Source organism: Panicum virgatum, chromosome 6K (genome assembly GCF_016808335.1).
Source record: "Panicum virgatum strain AP13 chromosome 6K, P.virgatum_v5, whole genome shotgun sequence".
Taxonomy (NCBI): Eukaryota; Viridiplantae; Streptophyta; class Magnoliopsida; order Poales; family Poaceae; genus Panicum; species Panicum virgatum.
In genome coordinates, this window is record NC_053141.1 from 35412492 (window position 1) to 35434341 (window position 21850).

Genomic DNA, 21850 nt, shown 5'->3' on the forward strand with positions numbered 1-21850 from the left:
CTTTCCATCACCCACTCCGCCACCTTTAAACCCCCGGCCTGCGAACCAGAGAGAGAGACGAAACCCCGCCACCCCGGTCTGCTCGCCTTCCTCCGCCATCCCGCACCCGCTGCAGCTTCCAGGCCAAACTCACCAACCACTCCCATCCCCTGCCTCCGCCCCAGCCCATCCCCTCCCGCGCCGCCGCGCGGAGGCCTCTCGAGCCTAGGATTCCCGCTCCCATGGCGCTCCCCTTCCCCTCGCACCCCGCGTTCGCCTCCCTGGCCGCTGCGTGCGCGGTCCTCGTCGGCGTCGCCTTCGCGTCCGTACGGGGCTGGATCCGCCCCTACGGCCGGACCTACGCGGCCGGGGTGGTCATCGGCACGCTGCTCGGCACCAACGCCTTCGTCCTGTACACCGACGACGCCCCCGAGGTTCGTGTCGTGGCGGCCGGTCTCGTGCTGAGCCCCCCTTACCCCTCCGCTTTCCTCGCGTCCCGGAATTTGTCGAGCGCCGGATTAATTTGTGGGTTTCGTGTGGCGATGGTTGGGTTTTGGTTCCCATGGCAGGCCCGCGTGAAGGCCGCGGCGGAGCGCCTCCTGATCGACGGCGAGTACGCCTGGCCGCTCCTGCTCGTCGTCGTTGGCTGCGTCCTCGGCTGCGTCGTCGTGTCCGTCTTCCGTGCCTGCGTGGAGGCCTCCGGGAGGAGGAGGCGGAGGATGGTGCCGCTCGTGCCTGGAAGGAGCGCGCGCGCTGGGCGGAGGGCTACTGGCTGCGGTTGGCGCGCCCTTGTGGAGCCTGTGCTCTTCCTTGCCTCTGTTTGGGCGTGCGTCTACTGCCTCCCTGGCGTCGCCGGCGGCCACATTGCTGCTCTGCCGAAGGGCGGGGATCCGGCAGGTGCTGGCGTAGTGTGTGATCATCCAAGGTATGAGTCATCTCTGAGTGATCTCATCCAGTTCTGAACTTCTGGTGATTTGGTTATTTGCATACCTGTCAAAGCTCGATTTGAATTGCTGGCGTGTAGTTGAGATAGCAGAGAAGTTTCCAAATGGTTAATGCCTAGTTTTCTGATGTCTGTTTGGATGCAATGCTCGTTCGTGTGTAGGGATACAGGATGCTCTTTAGTGCTGGTGTACACCAGTTCGAAAGTTAGTTATGTATCATGGATGTTTTATTTCTACTAGATTACTCTGCAAACCACTTGACTGAGCATAAGCGAAACCTGAGTTGAGCTTTTTGGTATATCTCGTCTCATTGGATGTCTAGCTTGCTGTTTGTGCTTCTCTGTTTACTAGAAAGGTGGCAGAACTTCTCACCTTCTAATGTACACTAATGGAAAGTTTTCCTTAAAATGTTTGCTCCATGAATGAAAAGTTTGCCTTAAAAGCTTGTGTTCGCTAACTGTTTCGTACGTTTATTGCAACAGTGGTATTAACTCTTCTTCCAGATGGATTGTTTGTGTCCAATTTTGCATTCCTGCAAGCATGTGTTAGATTGACATTGACTGGCTAGCTGAAGTAGAATGGGAGTGTCCAAAGTTTGTATCTAGTCTTGTGTACTTTTTGTTGGCCTCATTGGTTGGCCTCGTGTACACCAATCTGGTTGTTGATTCAGTACCAATTTGTTTTATTTCTGCTCATTCATGCTACTCCGATGCAAGTTAGCATTGCTTCTAATGGAATCATCACTTGGTTGAGCATAAGAAAAACTAGAGTCAAACTTTTTGTATATATCATTTCTCATCTCATTAGATGGCTTGCTGTTTGTACTTCTCTGTTCGTAAATGTGCATTCCTGCAAGTTTGAGTTAATCTGATCTTAGCTAGAAATTGTGAAGTTTCCAAAATAGTGCTCTAGTCCACCAACTCACCAACTTGATTGTTAGTTTGATATCAGGGTTATTTAAGCTCTGCTACACTATTGTGCTACTTTAGTCCACATGCAATCATTACTTCTAATGGAGTGATTTGATCACTTGGATGTGCATATGTAACCACAATGTGGGTTCAACTTTTGGTATATCCTGTCTCATTGGATAATGTGGCTTGCTGTTTGCTTTCTCTGTTCACAAGGAAGGTGCTCGCTCTTTGTGCCTTCCAAAACTTGAAGTTATGAGCTAATAAGTATTTAATTTACATGTACTTGCCTCTAAGTTAATTTCAACTTACTTTAACTGTTGGGATTTTCGTGTTAATTCTTCTTCCAGATAATGTATATTTGTGTGCAATGATGTTATTTGTTAGATACTGCAATCCTGTGGCATGATGCTGATCCATATGGTATCCAGTGTATGCATTAACTAGACACCTTGTTCTGCTCCTTATCTGATAAAATGGCCAGCATCAATCATCAAATTTAGTTTCAGTTATCTTTTACTGTGTTAATTCCATTATTGTTAATCATATGTATTGATTGGACAGATTGATCATGTGTTATGCATTATTCCTCCCTGAGTTTTTTGTTCTGAGTGTTCTTGGCTGTGGAATAAAATTTGTAAGTGAAGTTAATTATTCATAGGCACACATTAATGTCTAGCTGATAGACTCCACCTTCTATTCCTAGTCATGGCATCACACAGATTTTCCTTATGCTCACTCTATCATTAACCTATAAATTAAAGCTTTGATAAGTACTAGGAGGCAGGGGCATAAGTCCTTCCAATGTTTTGTCCATTTTTGTCTCTCTTTTTTTCCTGTTCCCTCTCTAGTGACTGTACCAGTCACTTGAAACAATGTATAGTCCTGAATCCTGACTGTACATTGTTTCAAGTGACTGGTTGATTCAGTATCACATTTGCTATCGTCATCCATAAGGTATTTGGTACATTCGATTGATCTAGTTATCTTGGTAATGTATTTTTGTAGTCGGTAATTACCCTAGTCAAACTCAAATGCAATTTTATCAATTGGTTGGCTGGGCATATGGCTGCCTTTGTAACTCACTTAAGTCTATGAAGGCTGGATTAACACAACATCCTGTGCTGTTTTTAGATGTTCAATTATCCCATTTTAGGGGTAGAGATTAAGTTGGCTCACTTTGCTGTGAGTGATTTTTTTTCATCATAAATACATGTGGTGAATGTTGATGATTGCACAAAGTTCCTTAATTTGCTGCTATGTAACTGTTTTGAGTACAATGTTTGGATAAATCTTCTCTAAGATGTTTCATTTAAGACTAATGGAGGGATACATTTTCCTAATGCACATACAGTGTGTGGTATTTAGTAGCATTGATTACTGTCTGTTAGTGCTGGAACTAATTTTTTTGTCATCTGATTAGAGTCAAGACCCTTGTGATCATCATATTTCATTTCTTATGAATTGATTGACTTGTATCCTTCCCATAGACCAAGGTCATACTTGATTAACACACACAACTTGGTGCTGATGTTGTTAAAAGTTAAAGTATCTGTAGTGTATAGATTTTTCCATGAACCTTGAGCAGCTAGCTTTTGCTGTCTTTGGTGTTTGTTCATTTTTTGTGTAATCATTGCCTCAGCCTACTAAGATTGTCATCCTGATTCTAGACTTAACCCAAATAGGTTGATTGCGCTGGTTATGGCCTGCTGCAGTGCCGTCTGGGCAACAACAATAGCTATACGCAGGGGTTTATTTTACAGACTTTTCAGCTTCTCAAACTATACTACAACAGCATGTGCAATCTATCTACAGAACATCCTACAGCCTATAACTTTCAACACTGCCTAATAATTTTGGATGAAATAGACCGTTTTGTGTTTGTGGGATATCGCTATCTTGTATTGAGATTGATAGCACACCAACAAAAGCTTTCTGTTAGCTCCTATCCTCGTTTGTGTTGCGTTAGTTCTCAGTTTCTTTTGAGGCGGAAAGACCATGTGAGTTGCAATTTTTTAATATTCCAGTTCATGCAAAAAACTCATATTGGATATCAATATGTTCTGGTTGTTAGTTTCTATGCGTAAAACTGACTATACATTTTTTCCATTACAGGTGCCAATCTTCATACGTGGCATTTTGGAGTAAAAGAGCTCTAACTTTTCTGCGTGTCGATGGAGGAACAAGATTCAGTGCCGCTACACATTACCTGTTGTTGTGTCTGTCCTCGTACCATTTTGGAATGTATGGCATAGTTCAGCTAGGATATGGCTATCGTCCTGCAGTCTACATACGTAACCAGACGATGAGCGTCATTTTTGAAACTTAGGAAGTTCATTCTTTACTTTGCTGCATGTAACGTTCCAATGTGATGGGAACCATACACGGTTCAGGATCGGACATGTTCAGGCATGCAGATTACAGTTTACACCTTGGATCCTGGATCCAACCAAATGTAGTACCGTGACATGCATCAGGTTACCGATTGGCCTATGTCCGGCAGCTTCGCCGTTCGGTTTTTCAGTCCCGGCGCTTGTGATCAACGCCCTCCCGGCCCTGATTTCGACCGGACCAGACAGCCGCACGAAACACCCGCGGCCACGGGTGCACACGCGGTCCCTTTGTTTCCGCGCAACGCGCCGCGCGGGCCGCTGGCCCGGCGCGTCCCCGCTCGGATCCGTTGGCGAGAGCGGGCTCTGCACGGGGGGCGTGGACGCGTGACCGGCTGACCGCCCGGCCGCTGCCGGGAGTTCCGGGTTTGCATTTCGGCGGGTGCGGGTGTGTTTCAGCTGCCAGCGCTCGTGCTCGCGTTGCCCTGTTCCTCTCATCCTTTGTGCTGCTTCACTGCGAGTTGCGACCAAGGTAACTGCGCTTGCGCTTGCACAACGTTGGTCGCACTCGCACCGGCCGGCGCGGAGAGTTGCCAAACGCAGAACGGCAGCACGTAGCGACCGGGTGCATGTTCGATCATCTGGTCAACCATGGGTGACAAACGGACAGATGAAATGAACCTCGGAATTAATGGACAGATCGGAATCCAGCTAATTTCTTCAACTTAGCAACTACAGGCCAAAATTTCTTAAGACTGATGAAGGTACAGAAAAAAAATGCACAAGGGGTCGTTAAACAATTTCCGAATTCTCGTCGACAGTTATGGACCTTGATGTCACCTAGGATGAATGAACCAAGTAATAATCTCACATATAGTATGAACTGATTAAAAATTTTAAACAAGTATATGCTCATTTCGACTTTCTAGCTAGCTAGACTATTAAGAATCCACATAAAGTTGAAGGATTAGCCACGGGAGGAAACCACATCTGTTTGCACTAAAAATTGTGTAGATCAGATAGGTGCGCGCAGCAGATCCCCCCCTCTACAACTGCCGCTACGGGCACGCACGATTCCACACCCGACAGCTCCACAAGCTTCCGTCCCCGACCCGGCCACCTCTCAAAACTAGGGGTGGTAATGGGCCATGGCCCTAATGGCCTCTTCACAGCCCAATAAAGCCCTTAAAATTTTTAGTTCAAAAATACATATGTTTAGAGCCCGGCCCTTTTAGGGCCCGATCCTTAGATTTTCTAATTCAAAATGTTGGGCCCTTTACCACCCCTACTCAAAACCCCCCGGCTGCTCGCCTCCCTTTCCTCCGAAGTCCGAATCCTCCCCTCCACGGCTAGCGCCCCCACACCCCAGCGGCCCACGCCCTCCACCGCCGCCGCGAGCCCACCCACCCACCAACCCCCACGCCGCGCGCCATGGCGCTGCTCTCCGACGCCGCCGCGTTCTACACCTGGGCCGCCACGGCGTGGGCGTTCACCGCCAGCGCCGTCGTCGCGATCGCCCGGTGCTGGGCCCGCGGCCGCGACCTCCGCGTGGAGGACGTCTTCACCGGGTTCCGCGCGCCCCTGGTGCTTGTCGCCGCGCTGCTCTCCCAGGTCTCCTCAGGCTCTACACCGTCCGCGTGAGCATCCCCAAGGTATACCGGCGCGCGGGCTTGCTCGGCTCGGCTCCCCCCTGCCCCTTTCCTATCCCACCTCGCTTGTCCTCGGATTTGTGCTGGGTTTTGTGTGGTGACGCTGGTTCGTTCCCCGTGGTGACCGTGATCCCAGCGCCAGCGCGGAGGCCAGGAGGCCGTCGGCGTGGATGCGGCCGTGGAGAGCTTCCTGAGCGAGGAGGCGTACGTCTGGCCGGTCGGCGCCTGCATGTTCTGCCTCGTCGCCCTGCTGATCTTCCGTGCCTACGCCGCGAGGAGGAGGAGGCCGCCGCCGCCGCCGCCTCTGCCGCCGCGTGTGGTGGCTGGGCGGTGGGCTGGTGGCTGTAGCGTGAGCGTGAGCGTGAGCATCACCGAGCTGGTGCTCTTCCTGTTCTCTGTCCGCGAGCTGTGAGGATGGGCTCCTTCGTGGCCGCCGTCGCAGTGCGCGTGCGCGTGCTCGCCCGGCTCGTCTTGCCGTTGATCTGGGTAGTTGCTCCATTTCCCGTTCCGTCAGGCATCTCCAATCGAGTGTCGGATTTGCGAACGCTGGGACTTTCATAATTTGGGCGCGACGAGCAGCGCATCGTGCTTAGCTCTCACTTGAGCGCCGAGCGCGTCTCCGTCGTCCCGAAGTTGGCACTGTACCCGTGTGGCCGTGTCCGTGTCTTCCCTGCATTGGTCGTACGTGTCACTGGGTTGGCTGATTCAAGAGCCTGCGCCAGCGAAGTGGCCAAGTGGGGTTTGAGAGCGCTAGTTGTGCCGTTCTGCGCTTAGCGACATTGCAAGCTTCCTGGCCTCTGTTGTTTCGTGCTTCGTCCAATCGTCCTTCCCAACTTGATCATCAGCCGAGATTCTTTACAGAGGGGAAGTGAGGTACGAGTACAGGTACACGACTGACTGAGTTTTTTAAATTTTAGACAAGGAATAAAGCGGGCTCTATATCCATCTGGTGGTCGGTGGATATTTACAGCCAATAGTTCCGTGAGTTCTTAGACTCTAAACCTTGAAAGAGGATCTCAAAATACAAGAAAGAAAACTCTAAAACAAAGGGAAAAAAACTAGAAGACTAAACTTCAATTTCCTTCTTCGCTCCCGTTTCGTCCTTGCAAAGTCTTTACGCAACACCAAACTAGCACATCTCTCGTCTTCTTAAAAATTTGATGTCCTCAAGCTGCTAACTAACAATGTCAGACCAGAGGATATCCAAGGCGACCCGTCAAGAAAAAAAACGACATCAAAGGTTTTCACTCGGAGATCCACCAACAGCTGCAGTCAACATCTCACAATGCCTCGTAGGAAACAACGTCGAAAAGTGCCACTGTTGTCGACCGGCGTCATGCTGGAAGATGCTTTCTCCCGAAATACAGCACCACCGTAAGCGATGGTGATGCCTCTCTTCGAGTCATTTGGCCATGCCACATCGAAGAAAGGCCCGGTGGCCGCGCGGCCCGTGGACCCGCCGCTGACTTGGCAGCCCGCCTCACGGCCTCAGCACCATGAGCTGCTGAGCTCCCCAGCAGTGCCAAGCACGGCCTGCAGGGTAGGTAGCCACGTAGGGGCTGCTGCAGGCTGCCGGCAGCGGCGAGGGATTGCGAGCACAACCGCCATCCCTGACGCGTGAGACTTGGAGGCGCAAGAGACCGGCCATCCACGCCCCTCCCCCCGACCGATCTGCAAGGGGCAAGGCCCAACGGACCGGTAGGTGGCGGATCCACTATCACCGGCGCTGGATCTTCAATGGGCAGGCAAAGGATGTGCCCACCGGTAGGTGGCGGATTCATATCGTCAATACCTTACTTGAAAAGAAACCATATATATTAGCTACAAATTTATATTAGTTGAAACGACATGATATTTTAATAATTATTTTTGCAAGTATTATTCATGAAAGAAATTTGCATGGAAGTGTGATAATAGCTTACCGAGTGATCTAATAAATAAAGGACAAACATGTAGCATTAATCAATCTGCCTACTCTAAAGTTAAAACAAAAATATGTAGCGTTACCTCTGTTGTTGCCTGCTGTAATTAATTGTAGCTACTCTGGCTGATGCCGCCTTGCACAGATCGTTCACTGAATATCAGAGTTTCATCGACAAAGATACTTTGCTTTAATAAATTTTATTACTTAACTCATCCCCGTATATTCATGATGAGCTATGGACGAATATGCAAGCAAGAGAGTACCTTGTAGGGGGGTTTGTTAAGCTGATGCCGCAGCGCATGGAGAGGCTGAGAACTTCGAGCAATCTGATGTTCAATGCTTCGAAGATCTCCGGCGACGTGTAGAGATCGCATAGGCAAGTTCTGGAACTCCGGCGGCGATGCGTAGAGATCGTAGAGGCGAGCCACGTTGTGGAACTCCAGCGGCGAGTCCTACATATTGCTTTTATGAAGTCAACCTATTCTCCTCGTATGGGTTCTGTTTAGATTTTTTTAAAAAAAAATTGTCTCATTTATGAAAACATGATGACGTCGTCAACTTGTTTTTCTCGTATGGATTCTGTTTAGATCTGTGATTAACGTATTCATGTGCCGCACGTTAAGTACATTGGTTGCGATGAGCCCAGCTAATAAGATAAGGGGTATTTTTGACTAATTTTATTACAATGGCAGTGGTGGGTTATTTAAATTTCTGTTATTTTCTCGATAAGGGGTATTTTTGATTAATTTTATTATAATGGCAGTGGTGGGTAATTTAAATTTTTCTTATTTTCTCCGATTAACGTGAAAATTTCTAGGCCTTGAGAGTGAACGTGGAGGCTCCATTTGTTGCCCAAATAATAAGATAATAGATTGCACAAAATATCACGTCTTTTTTAAGCAAAAAAAGGAATAATCCAGAGCATGATGCTACTAGTCCAGTTATTTAGATATCAAGTGAGGCGCAAGGCTTTGGTTGGGTTGCGACACTGGTTGGCTTGGTCCGAAGGCCGTGGTGGCTAGTCATAGGCGGGATGCGACCATGGACCGGCCACCACAATCTTGGGACCAAGTCAACAAGGCACAACTCAACTAAGGCTTTAGGCTTAACTAAATTTAAACAACTATCTTGATAGGTAAGAGATACCCCTCCTTATATATTGTGTTCTGATGACATCGATTTTCAATGTGGAACTAAACTCATGTTGTATATATGTTGCCTAATTTCTTTTACTTTATATGGAAAAATAAACTGCACAATTGTCCATATATGTATCCTTAATGAGCTTCGATCTCACCTTATTCATTCATCATCTGATTGGTCATTATTATACATGTGGATGCTTATATAACCATGAGAATTATAACGACGTACATATTCTTATTCAAACACGCACAAAGCCACGCAGTGGAACAACAGCTGTTAGGCTGTTAGGATCGACACAGTGCATAAATCGAGTAGTATTTCTTTCTTTTCTTTGCATCAAGTGCAAAAGTCTCTAGTTCTATTGCATAGACGGTATAGGAAGGAACACAGTGTGTGAGTAGAGAGAGAGACCATCACCACCAGCGCTTGAGCTCGATCCAGCGGCCATCTCGGGTTCGTTGATGGAGATCCGCTCAAGGGCGGCGACGAGTGAAGCAGAGAGGTCGACGTCGGGCCGACAGTGTCGAGGACGGTGGCGGCGACGGCGGGAGGGAGTCGGCTGCAGCGGAGGAAACGCCAGTGAAGCAGAGGCGGCGGCTTCCCGTTGCTCCTGCGCTCCCTCAGATCGGCTAGGGTTTTCGGTGGGTTTGGCGGCGCACTGGTGAACCTCGTACCGTGTGCCGCCGGCCTCCACCTTTCTTTATAGCGCAGTGCAACGGGGGCCCACCAACCATTAAGGGTTGGACGCCCCAGATCAGGGCGCGGATTAAGGACCTAATAGGCCGTTATTAGGAAGGAGATCAACCTAACAACAGCTTCTACTAATTAGCTCTAAGTTGGATTATTGTATTCTCTAGAAATTAGAGTGGTCAGGCGCCTTGTATATACAGTAATCCCATCCCTTTTCGAGCATGTGGATTAAAAGGTAGTTAGAATAGAAATTATTAGGAACCTTATAACAATTTGACGCAAGGATATCCTCTAAATCCATATATAGGAGTAAATGTACTCTTTCACAATCGAATTGCATCCATTTACCGTATAGCTACAACTTCCATGGCAGATATTTTTCAACTGAATTGAATTGGATCAAGTTATTCCTTGCTATATAACGCAAAGTCTTGATAAGTTATAAGGTTACTCTTTACGGTTCGAGCTAGACGCAAAATCTTGAGTTGAGTTGTGACACTATGACCCTAGTTTGGTTATGGTCTATTATTCACGCGGCATTCCAAATACACCCCAAATCATGACATCCGGTTTCCGCACTGCTCCTTGCTGGTAAGTTGCAGCTAAATTCATATTCCATAGTTATATAGTTTGTTTGATTTTATAATGATAATTTATTTTGTACGAGTTTTTTATTTTGACGTCCAAAGAGATTGAAAACAGAAGATACACTATCAGCGTGTTGTCTGGCAGATTGGTTTGGGTTAGGTGCACGACATCCCATGGCGCGGCTGCTTGTTGCTTTCAAGTTACAACTAAATTCAAATTTTGTGATATTAGTTTGTTCATTTAGAAAATAGTGAACAATTTTATATGAGATATTATTCATTTATGAAGATATGCCCCATTAAGCAACTTGTTTGGATTAGTTTGAGTTAGGCGCAAGATCTTGCTTGAATTCTGGCACCGGTCGATTTAGACCTAAGATTGTGGTAGCTAGTCATAGAGGACGTGGGCTACAAACTCCAATACCAGCCACCACAATCTTAGGACGAGATCAACTAGGCCATAACTCAACCAAAGCCATGGGCCTAACTTCATGTAAATCAACTTGTTTGTGGGATGAGAGCTATTCCATCATATATGCTGTGATATCTCCACATCAAGTTTCAATGTGGAACTAAACCGCTCATAATTATAATACAAATTATATATGAATTAATTATATCCTATCTATTCGATGTGTATGTGCCCTATTATTTTAGATGGATATCAGCTATGCCATGGTTTTAGATGGCAAATCCATCATCCATTCGGGTGTAGTGGTTTGTAATAAAAAAACTCATCCATGGGGATACTGCAAATCCATTTGGAGCTGCAACCCCAAATCCATTGGCAAATCCATCATCCTGAACACACCCTGGTAGCTTTTCAAGGAGGAGCAAGGCAGTTGTGTCTGTCGTGATACTGCAAATCTGTTACGTTTGTTATTCTCTGCTCTGACTTGCTAGTACAAGTATTGACATTACGTTGAATTTGAAGCTCTACTTCGGGTCCTTAAAAAAAACTGTATTTTGGGCAGGTTGTAGCACAGGTTTCAGCTGTCCAGTTTTCTTAGTGTTGACCAGAAATTGTGTAGGGCATGGCCAAGGTTAAGCATAATTCTATAGAAAAATAGCGCAACTACAATGAAATGATTTGTTTCTATCCGAATCGAACTCGATGCGAACCGAACATGCCCAGATGAAGCTCCGGCTGTCATCCAGGTAAAAGAAAACAGAGTACCGGGCAGAGTAACTGCTCTGTAAGTTCTAGCATCATCATGTGAATCTCTGCCTCTGGTGTGGAAAATAAGCATAGCCAGCAAAAAGCAGTGCACAGCTAGCTGGGTGCCCTTAGCACAGCCCAGCGAACCCCTCCTCCATTTGGGCCAGACCCAACATGACCCAGTGGGCTCCACGCGGCACACGGACACGCTTCCGCTCAGAACGCCCCCGTGCTCCGCAGCGCCCCGCTCTTCTCACGCCACGCGGTCACGCTCACGCCCACGCTCGCGGCGCTCAGACCAACTCGGCAACTCGTCTGCTCCCCAGCGCGGAAAGCTCGTAGACCCTAGGGTTTCCCATGGCGGCGGCGGCGAGGACTCCAAGCGGCCGGCGGCTCGTCTCCCTGGCCGTGCTCGCCGCGTTCCTGCTCGGCGCACTCTGGCTGGCGAGCGCCCTCCACGTCTCCAGGTCCCTGGAGCGCTTCCTCGCCGTGGAGTGCTCGGTGTGGGGCCACGAGGAGAGCTGCTTCGTCGCGATCAGGTGGGCGGGCACCGCGGGCTTCGTCGCTCTGGCGTCCGCCGTCGCGCTGTCCTACGGGGAGGCCGCGCGCCGCCGTGAACAGGTGGTTCGTCATCCACCGGCTCGCTTCTTCCTTCTGCCCGCAGCGTTACCCCTCTTCTCCTCCCCCTTTTTCTGTGGCTCTACATGTATTGATTTTGATTGCTGGTGTTCGCTGCTTCGCTTCTCTTGGCGGTAGGCCGGTGGAGCAAAGGGTGAGGACGAAGGCCCTCCTGGTCGCGAGCCGGAACGCGATCGTGCCAGTGCTGTGACCATTCACGCCATTGCGCTTTACCAGATCTACTTGATGCCTGCTGTGCTCTTCATTGTGGGCAAGGCGCTCAGCTACGCAGGCGCTCGGCTTCTGCGGATCTCTCGACCACAGGCGATGCCAGAGAAGCACTTCAGTACCTTCATCTTGCTGTGCTGTTGGGAGCTGTGGAAACGCCGCAACAATGTGGTGTTTCGGGGAGAAAGAGCGACGATTCAAGAGACGCTGAGGGCCAGCCGAGCAGATGTAGAGCTATGGAAACATAGACTACGCCAAGAAGACCGCTGGGTAGTGGCGGCCTGGTGCGCGAGGCTGCATAATGGCTAGATAAGCTAAAAAACGTGTTTGGTGTTGGAGTTGAGTGGGTGACACTTTTGGCAAGTGTTCGCCAACTGTAAAACTTTTTTGAATTCAGCCATTTGGGGCAATTTGGCAATACAATCAGGTGGGGATCCTCTCCCCCCCGTTGACAGTCAAAAAAAAAACGCAGGCGCTCGGCGTCTCGTGAAGGACCCGGCTGATCAGGAGGCTGCTCATCTGTTCCATACCGGTTCCAACATCCACAATGCCGCATACCCGGCTCTGTCTGTTGTGCACTGCTGCTCCGTCATTCCCTACATGCTGCTGCGATTGGTGTGGTTTGTGAGAGACAATTGTGTGGGATCGTCGCTGGTGGCATGCGATGCCCAAATGTGAGGTAATTTATCACTTCTCTGTCTGCATTAATTGGTGTCCAAAGCTCACTAAGTGATAGAATTGGAATTTTGCAAATTATCTGAAGAGTGAACAAGGTATCACCAAACTTTGCTAAATCTCTGCTGTCCTTAATAGGTAACAGCTCTATGTGTCCCCATGATCCTTGTGAGTAGCTCAATGACATGATTGGTGAGACTAAATATAGTGAGGTGTAAAGGACCTCTTCCTTGGACATATACTGCACCTAATAGCTTTTTGCTCTGTACATGTATGGTTATTCATACTAGACTCTGCTGTTAGGCACTAGCTATTTGGTAAAACATTGCATATCATGGTAGTGTCAGCACTAATTTCTCTGCAATAAATGACAACTTGATTGGATAGTCATCGGAGTACAAGAGATATCATCAACGTGCAGTTTCTTTAATGTTCATAATAAGTGATTAGATTGTCTCCATGATTGCTGTGAGTTGTTCGGTTTGGTTGTCATCAAGTCAGATTAAATATAGTGAGGTGTGGTATTTAGAAACCTCTTGTTGGAAGGGCTATTCGTGTAGAATCAACTCCTGCTGATCAGTGAAACTGCTTCATGGGCCTCGTTTAATTATGTAGCAATATATTTCATCCCAGGCTAATTTAACTGGTCCAAAACTCCAAGCAAATTAAAATGATGCACCGATTTTTCGAAACAATTTGTATTACATACTTTATTACCATCTTCCTACCCTTTTGTAAACTCTTTGGCAGTTGCCAGGATCACATTTTACTTTGGTTTGTAGATGCTGGCAGGAACATACACTAAACCTATAGGGCATACAGGAAATAGCCAAACATGTATTTCCTTCTCTGCTAACAGAAAATACTGCGAGACACAGTTACAAATATTTGAAATTGGTGCCTCTATAGTCTACTTTCTTAAACCAAACAAAAACCTATATAGAAACTACTAAAAGTTTCTTCCTACATGATGTGCAGGTGACCTTTTGAACTGGATTTTCCATGCTCAGAAGGAAGATGAAAGACTGATGGATGTGCTCAGTGACATGCAAATGAAGACTTGCCCCAGGATTACACGGCATGATTCCAGTATATATATTGTGTTCCTATAATTTGACTCTCTGTCAGAACCGTTCTGGGCATGCCATAGCCTACAGTATTCCTTTCTTTTTCTAGCTAGCTAGACTGATCTGCAGCTTAAGATGAATAGGATCTATATAGCTAGACTTAATGCATGGGTTTATCGTGTTTGAATTGGCTGTCTAGCATACTTATGTTTCATGCTGCAGAGCTACATACGTTACCTGTATGCTAATCCTTTGTTATCATTGATTGAATGGTCTGCGACTCTGCGGTGTCATGCAAAATTGCGAGTTGCTCAATACACCTGATAACCCAATGTACCAGTTGCAATGCTGGGGTTGGCAGTTATTCCGTTTGTTACACCTTGCTTTGGCCTGCTGTTTGGCATAGAAATTGTACGAGTTGCAAGCCTTTTTTTTTTGGCTCAAATTTGACTAAGGATTGGCCATAAAATATGCACCTTCTTGATTAGACCGACTGAGATAGGGTAGATAAAGGAGAGGATGATTATACTGATGATATAATGGCATTCAAATATTGCAATGTGCACATGTTATTATGTTTGCCCCCTTACGTATTTAGAACCATTCTGGGTATGTTAACCCAACACAACTGAATTCTGCTCTTGGTGCTACCTGCATTGCCAATGTGGTGAAACCAGGGTTTGATGTAACATTTTTGTGTTTTGGATTTGGATTGGCCAAACGCAGCAAATTTAAGGTAACCCCCTTGCAGATTGCAACTGGTAGGGTTGCAGACTTGCATCCTGTATGCTCGGTGATCGCAATTTGCAAATCTATTGTCTTTTACTTCCAAGCTCCGACTTGGCCAAGGTTTGATAGAGAAGTGCATCGGATAAATTTGTTAGCGGCTGAAACCGATCTGATTCATGAAGGTTGCTCTCTGATTGCCTGCTCATCCGGCGGTAGAACTCACAAAAACAGAGCAAAGCAGAGTAACCCACTAGCTCTTCGGAGTTGTGTGCCCGCACCTCCGGGGGGATTCTGATTCGCGAGCGCGCGCCAGGAGCCTTCCTAGCGATCGATCGCTGACAAGACCGAACTTTCCATTTTTGGAAGTTTTAATTTTTCATGATTTTTTATTTTAAGAAAGTTATATAGTTGTGTATATAACTTTTGTGTATAATTTGTATGTCCAAACTTTTCTAGAATATCTTTTCAATGAAATAGTTATTTGAGAAATTTTGAACAAACTTTTAGGCATAACTTATGCTTATAAATTTTTCAGAATAACTTTTCAGTGATAACCTTTCATCACAAGTTCGTATGAGAATAGTACCAACAAAGTTTACGAGTAAAATTATAATGAAAAGTTCTCAGCATAATTTTCTAACACAAATTTTTAACTCTTTCTAGATAATCTTTCAAACATATGAATTTGATTAGTCAAATAGCTAATGATTATGGCTACCCACATGATAAATAAGGAAGAATTATGGGGAAATGGAAGGAAAGAAAAAGAAATGGAAGAAAACATCTAATGCACTAATCATCTACTCATACTAAATGATTGTAGCTACGCACATGTTTGAGAAGTAAAAAACAAAAATAGAAAACTAAGGGAAAGAAAAGGAAATGAACGTTGCATGGAAGGATATTGCCGCAGCACGCACCGTGTTCGGCTCCAGCCTCCAGCTCCAGCCTTACAGTATTTCTCTCTCACATCGCTCCAGCCTCCAGCCACCAGCCAGGTAATAGTTTTTTTTTCACTCACACAACTCCAGCTCCAGCCTGCCAAACACAGAGTATGATGTGCAAAGGTGGAGCCCGAACGAGTGGAGCGCGTCAGTGCATCGCGCGCCAGCACTAGCTCTAGCGAGCGATCGTAGATTTGGATTCCGCGCACCTCCGCGCAGTGCGTTGTGTGCACCAAGCGGGCCTCTTCTCAACCAGGTTCTACTGTGCCGCGCCCGTGCCCGTGCCCGCGACCCGACCCCACACGAGGCCGGCTCCGGTGCGCGGGCACGCGCCACGCAGACACGCCTGCGCTCGAACCGCCCGCGTGCGCCACCACTCCCCGCGTCCTCCTCACGCTCCGCTTTCGTCCCGTCCAGTCCAACCAGTCGCCCACCGGCTCTCCTCCCCTCTCCTCCGCGCCGGAGCACCCAGGCCCTAGGGTTCGCCCCCATGGCGCCGGCGAGGGCGGTGGGGATTCCGCGCGGCTGGCTGCCCGCCCTGGCGGCGCTCGTCGCGCTCCTCCTCGGCGCGACCTGGGTGATGGTCGCCGCCCACATCGCCGTGGCCGTGGGGCGCTGCCTCGCCGCGGAGGGGGGCGGCCCCGGCCCCGCCCCCGCGTGGGCGGAGGACAATTGCTGCCACCTGATGACGTACCCGCCCGCCGTGGCCGTCGTCTCGCTTGCTCTCACGCTCGTGCTCTGCGTCCGGGAGGCGCGGGCCGAGTCCAAGGTCCGCAAGGTCGGGTAGTGCTGCTCCGTCCCCGGCCGGCGGATTCAATTAGCCCGCCGCCTTCTCCATCCTCGCTTGATCTCTCGAGATTCCCAGCATCCTCCGCGTGGAGTTCGCTAACGTTGCCGCGCGAATTTTGGTTTCCGCTGTTCCAGGCATGGGATGGACTTGGAGCGCGGGCGTACCTCTACCTTCCCGAAGTGGGGATCGCCGTAGGGCCGGAGAGCCGTCACCTGCGTGAGTCCGATGCGATGGCCCTCGGCGTCATGATCGTCGTCTACGTGTTCTGTTTCCTAGTCATGATCCTGGGCCTGGTGGTTCGGAGTGCTGCCTCCCGGCGTCAGCTGCAGGATCCGGCTGATCAGGGGGCTACTGCGCTAGCTCAGTCTGGTTCGGCCATCACCCTTGCTGGATGCCTGGCCTCGTGGTTCGAGTACTGCTGCCTCGTGTTCCCGTACATGATGATTCGATTGAGGAGGTTCGTCAGGGCGAATTGGGCCGTCACGCTGCCGGCATGATGCGTGTGTTGGATCCGCTCAAGGTACCTGATGTTGCTCCTCTTGCTGTCAATAATCACTCACTGATACTCTTACGTTGATCAGCACTTTTAGTTTTAGGCATGCACAAGTGGATTTGATAATTAATGAAAGTTAGTATCCTAACTATCTCCTGTTTATGACCTGAAAAAATATGATCTGCTTAGGAACTGTAGGTTTCCTATAGCTATTATCATTTATCAGGTCTTCTGTTATAAATGGATGCATTACAGACGTACAGTATCATAAAGAAACAGTATATAAATGGCATGTTCTGTTCTATTATCAGTCATTACTAATTCTATTATTTGTTGCATGTTCTGAAATTTTGTAAGCGGTGACTAGAAATTGATTTAGTGATCACGGCGTAGCTGTCAACATGGACCTGCTGCACTCAATTGTCGTTGGGCTTGAAATATCACATTTCAGAAAGCAAATGTTGTCTGACCTCTGGTTAATATTTAACTTCTCGATCTGTTTCGTAAAGCTTAGCTAGTAGCATCATGCAGGCTCTAATTACTTTTTATTAGCAATGGCTGTGTGACGGACACCTGTTGTAACATGGATGCATTACAATCTAAGCTAATCGATGACTTTCAATTTATGGGATGTGCAGGTGGTCTTCTGTTAGACTGCAGTTTCTTCTGGTTCTCTGACGGAGATGGTGGTTAGAGTAATTGGACACTGTTTCTAATAACAGACGCAAATTCGGACAGACCATCCAGAGTAACAATGTGTGATGGTGGTTGCTGTTGTAGACTCACCTTTGAGACCATTCTGGCTCCTACAATGTTAAGCTATGTGTTCTGATGATTGTGATTTCATAGCTAGCACTGGTGTTCATGTTGAACTTAATATGAGCACAGCCTGTTCATGTTGACTTCTCTTATGGCTTGTGATTAATGAGCATGGATAACTTTTCGTCCAAATGATTGCTCAATGCATTGTTCTTGGCTACAAAACATGGGTACCAGTTTGGTTATCCCCAGTATTGCAAATGTCTTCTCGGATTTCAGTTATGTTGCAGTTATGGCCTATATGCACTTGGGCCAATTTGGGATAGTGTGCATGCTGCTTGGAGATGTGCACATTCTTCTAGATTTAATTACTACATGAATAATTATATGTACGGATATAGTTTCCTGCTATTTAGTTACATGAAAAACTGCATGCACATATTTTGTTTCAGGTCAACAAATTACAGTTTACAGCCACATATGCTAAATTTCTAATAGCAACATAGAGGAAGAATTCTTTCGATTGTTGTGTAAGTCGGCGGCTGGTCTAGGTATTCATAACAATTTGGAATGGCAGACAGAATTTCTATACAAAGGTAGCAATAACGGGTGGAAAAGAGCAGCAACCGGCACACTCTGTCAGTGACCACAACGGTCGAGCAGCAATAGGAGATAAGAAGTCAACGGCCACAACGAACGACCATTGGCACAACTGTTTCTATGTCAAAGTTAGTAGGGTGAGGAAGTCGACACGGTCAGAGGCAAGGAGAAAGCAAAATCCGTGGCAATGCGAGCTTGTTGGGGACTCACTTTGCTCGGGGCATTGGTTTCGTGGAGGTACCCTTCGTGTGCGGCTAGCAAATGCGCCCAAACCATGTCCGCACCTCCTCTGCTGCCCCCCGTCCGCCAGCACTATTTTGGCGGGAAGAGCAGTGAGCTCTCCCGCCTATACTTTCCCGCCAAATCCCATCCATCCTCTTATCGTCAACTGCACTAGGGTTCGATTTTGGAATGGAATTTCTTACAGACTTACGGTCACTGGCGATGGTGGAACTCTGTTCAGATTTTTCTACAGATTTTTACGAGTCATCATTTTTTTTTTGCAAATATAAGTTTTGAGAAGTGATGAATGTACATCCTACATTTTACAAGTAAATGAAAAGATACAAGGAACAAGATGTTCGTATCTATTCATGTGCTATTTTTTTTATTTTTCTATTTGTGCTAGTTCAAGATCATCTTTATTTAATGAAGGCAACTACACCAAAATTCTTCTCAAACACTACAGCGAGATACCCCTATAAATTTCTGCGTAGACTCAATCTCCATCTATCTATTTCCTCCATTGCATTCCAAAACTTACACATCTCCACGTCTCCGCTCCCCCGGCCTGCCCATGGCTTTGATGGGAGTCGTTGAAGCGGCCGCCACAACTATGGCTGGCGCGGATCGATAGACTTAGCACCCCGCTGTTTCCACTAGCCATCGGGTATCTCCCACCTCTCGTCAGGTGGCGTTTCCACTGCTTTAGAGCATCTTCAACAGTTTATCAAATTTTACTTGGTAAATTTTGTATTTTGTCAACTTTTAAAAAGATATGTCAAGTAAGAAAAAATTTCATCTCCAGTAGTTTGACATAATTCACTTGCCAAACCCAGTTATAACTTACATCAGAAATCTGAGAGAGAAACAAAATTATGTTTATGCCCTTCCACCTCATGAAAAGTTACATCAGAAATCCTGAGACAGAAACAAAATTATGTTTATGCCCCTCCACCTCTTCTGATACGGACGGATGCGCCGCGGATACGAGCGCGCATATATACGCGCGCGGAGGCTCTTTTCCGAATTTAGTATAAATGGCAACCTGGAATGGGGAACTGTTGGAGAAAGTTTTTTCTGTTTTTGCCAAAAAAAATAAGTATGGTAATTTGGAAGGGGGAACTCTTGGAAATACTCATGTGTTGTTTGCAACCTGTCTCCACCGCTAGGCTGGGAGCTCTCTTTATCTCCGTCAAAAAATGTAGTCCAAAACCTCTGTACTCTAACTCGTCAGAGCGCAGTCCATTGTTGTACTTTTTCTTCTTCTTTCTCTTTGTTACTTTCTTCTCTACTCGAGGTAGAGTTACTTTTTTTTGTGTTTATAAAAGTAATAAGAGAGCTCTCTCTAGATACCCTTAAATTGAGAGGTCTCCGAGCAACTTTTGGATATATTTTATGAAAGGCTCAAACGAAGCCCAATGGTAAAGTCAAAGATCACATCGAAAGAGAAAAATGGCATGCTCTGAGGTGCAGATGGTTGCCCGCGCGCAGCGGTTGAGGAGGTGCGCATGATCCGTGTTGGCAGGAGGTGCAGAGGATCCAGAGGTGCTGGAAGTCTTGAGTTGGCGCTCATGATGCAGTGGTGTTCCCGGTGATGGTTGGGCGGATGTTGTTGCTTTCAGAGCGGTTTCAGATATCTGAGTTCTTGACAGAGGAGTGAGGCGGTGGGAGAGGCGAGACCCCCACGTAGAGTAGCCAGAACCAGTGTTTTTCAGTGGCGCTGCGATGGGAGTGTTCTGCTGAAGCACAGCCGGAGCAGGGGATCGACGATCGTGTGTGTGCGGCTTGAGGGGAACAGTTCTTTGGTGAAGGAGTTTGAGTTGCCGCTCTGACTTGCAGCGAGCCGCGACATTTGGCGTGGCACAACATTGGAGACGACGGCGCAGGTTGCTGGTGGCTTCTTGGCTCCTCTCCTAGAGATTGTGGCGGTATAGTGTTTTGTTATGTGCGTTGGTTGCGTGTGTTGTTTGTGTGGTGGTGGTGTTCGTTGCGGCGCGTTATTTACAATGCTTCTTGTTTTTATATGATGCGACAGTGCTCCTGCCTTTTATTTAAAAAAAATTGGCATGCTATGTAACATCTTTATGAATTTAGACATCAAGATTTGGAAAACTGCCCAAAAAAAATAAATTGTCTTGACTCATCTCATTGCTTCCTTTGGGTACAATCAACCAGGTGCATCTAGAATATCTACCCATCCAGGTGAGGGCTCAACTTCGCACCAACCACTCCGCTCAGCTTGACGCACGCTGAGAGAGGGAGGGGAGAGCCGGAGAGGGATGCTTCGAGAGATCAGGGTTCCGACTCCAATGTTGCGCGCCCCGGCGGCGGCGGCCCTCTTCCGCCAGGTCGTGGACGCCGTGGTCTACGGCTACCTCGCCGTGGTCTGGATGCACAGCCTCGGCGGCATCACCGTCGAGATCCTCGGGCGCTGGACCTACGGCTACGGCGAGGGGTCCGCCCCGGAGGCCATCGACGCCGCCGTCCGCGCAGCCTGCTGGTGCGTCATGGTCCGGCTCTTCCCGGCCTTCTTCCCACTGCTCCTGATGCGTTTTCACGAGCGGGCCGTGTTCGAGCGCTAGGAGACGGAGAGGAAGGAGAGGGAGGAGATGAGGGGGATGGTATTGATTCTAACTGCCCCTAAATTAATTTTCTTTGTTGTTTTGAAGCTATAGATGTTTTAGCTTTGTTATAAACGGTTCAGGTTATCAGAGCGTAGAACTATCTGCTTTCAATTGCTTTCACACATGTTACGGTGTTATGGAAGGGTTTTCAGCTACTTAATTGGTGAAATTCCGTGATTGTCTTTGACGTTGACAAGTTTGTTCATCATCCTAGCTAGTGTCATTATCTTAGCATTGCCTCCACCTCCCTCTTCCAGATTGAAGCTGCTACGAGAAATTTTACAATTGTCTACAATTTCTCTTGTATCTGAGCTGATTTGTAACTCACAACAGAAATCTGATTCCACTGGAGTATGGTAGTCCTTAGAGAAATCTTATTTGGTTATGTAGTAGCTCTCTAATATGATTTTGAGACAACTCAATTTGCTGAACTTTCCAGTTTTTTCGTTCTAGGAATGGCATAATCTAGCCATCTGGTGGTTGCTTTTGGTATGATAAATGGACCTTAGTATGTGCAGATTTGCAATCTTCTAGAATTTATCACTTTTATTTGAGCTCAGTAGATTAGGAGGCATAATAATTTCCATCTCCTAATTGGAAATATCAGTTATCCTATTTCATCTGCCAGCCCTTGTTTTAGTTTGGAAGAGGAATCTAGTTTGGTAGCATATCTCTACCCCTTTCTTTTCCTACGTCTATGATTTGCATCTGAATATGTTATGGTTGGTTGTGATAGCTGGCTAGCAATGAACAACTTCTGAAGACCAACAGAGCACAGCCCC

The 21850-nt window shown here is 47.3% G+C and overlaps 2 protein-coding genes across 2 annotated transcripts; both read left to right on the forward strand.

Annotated features, from left to right (window-relative positions):
* Positions 1-218: 218 nt before the first annotated feature.
* Positions 219-941, forward strand: LOC120713432. The gene is made up of 2 exons (XM_039999396.1): positions 219-413; positions 549-941. The coding sequence occupies exons 1-2, from the start codon at positions 222-224 to the stop codon at positions 939-941; spliced, it is 585 nt and encodes a 194-aa protein (XP_039855330.1). The 5' UTR covers positions 219-221.
* Positions 942-11616: 10675 nt separating this feature from the next.
* On the forward strand, positions 11617-13929 carry LOC120639186. The gene is made up of 4 exons (XM_039915193.1): positions 11617-11940; positions 12076-12229; positions 12638-12844; positions 13819-13929. Exons 1-3 carry the CDS (start codon positions 11677-11679, stop codon positions 12841-12843), a joined length of 624 nt encoding a protein of 207 aa, XP_039771127.1. The 5' UTR covers positions 11617-11676; the 3' UTR covers position 12844; positions 13819-13929.
* Positions 13930-21850: the final 7921 nt, after the last annotated feature.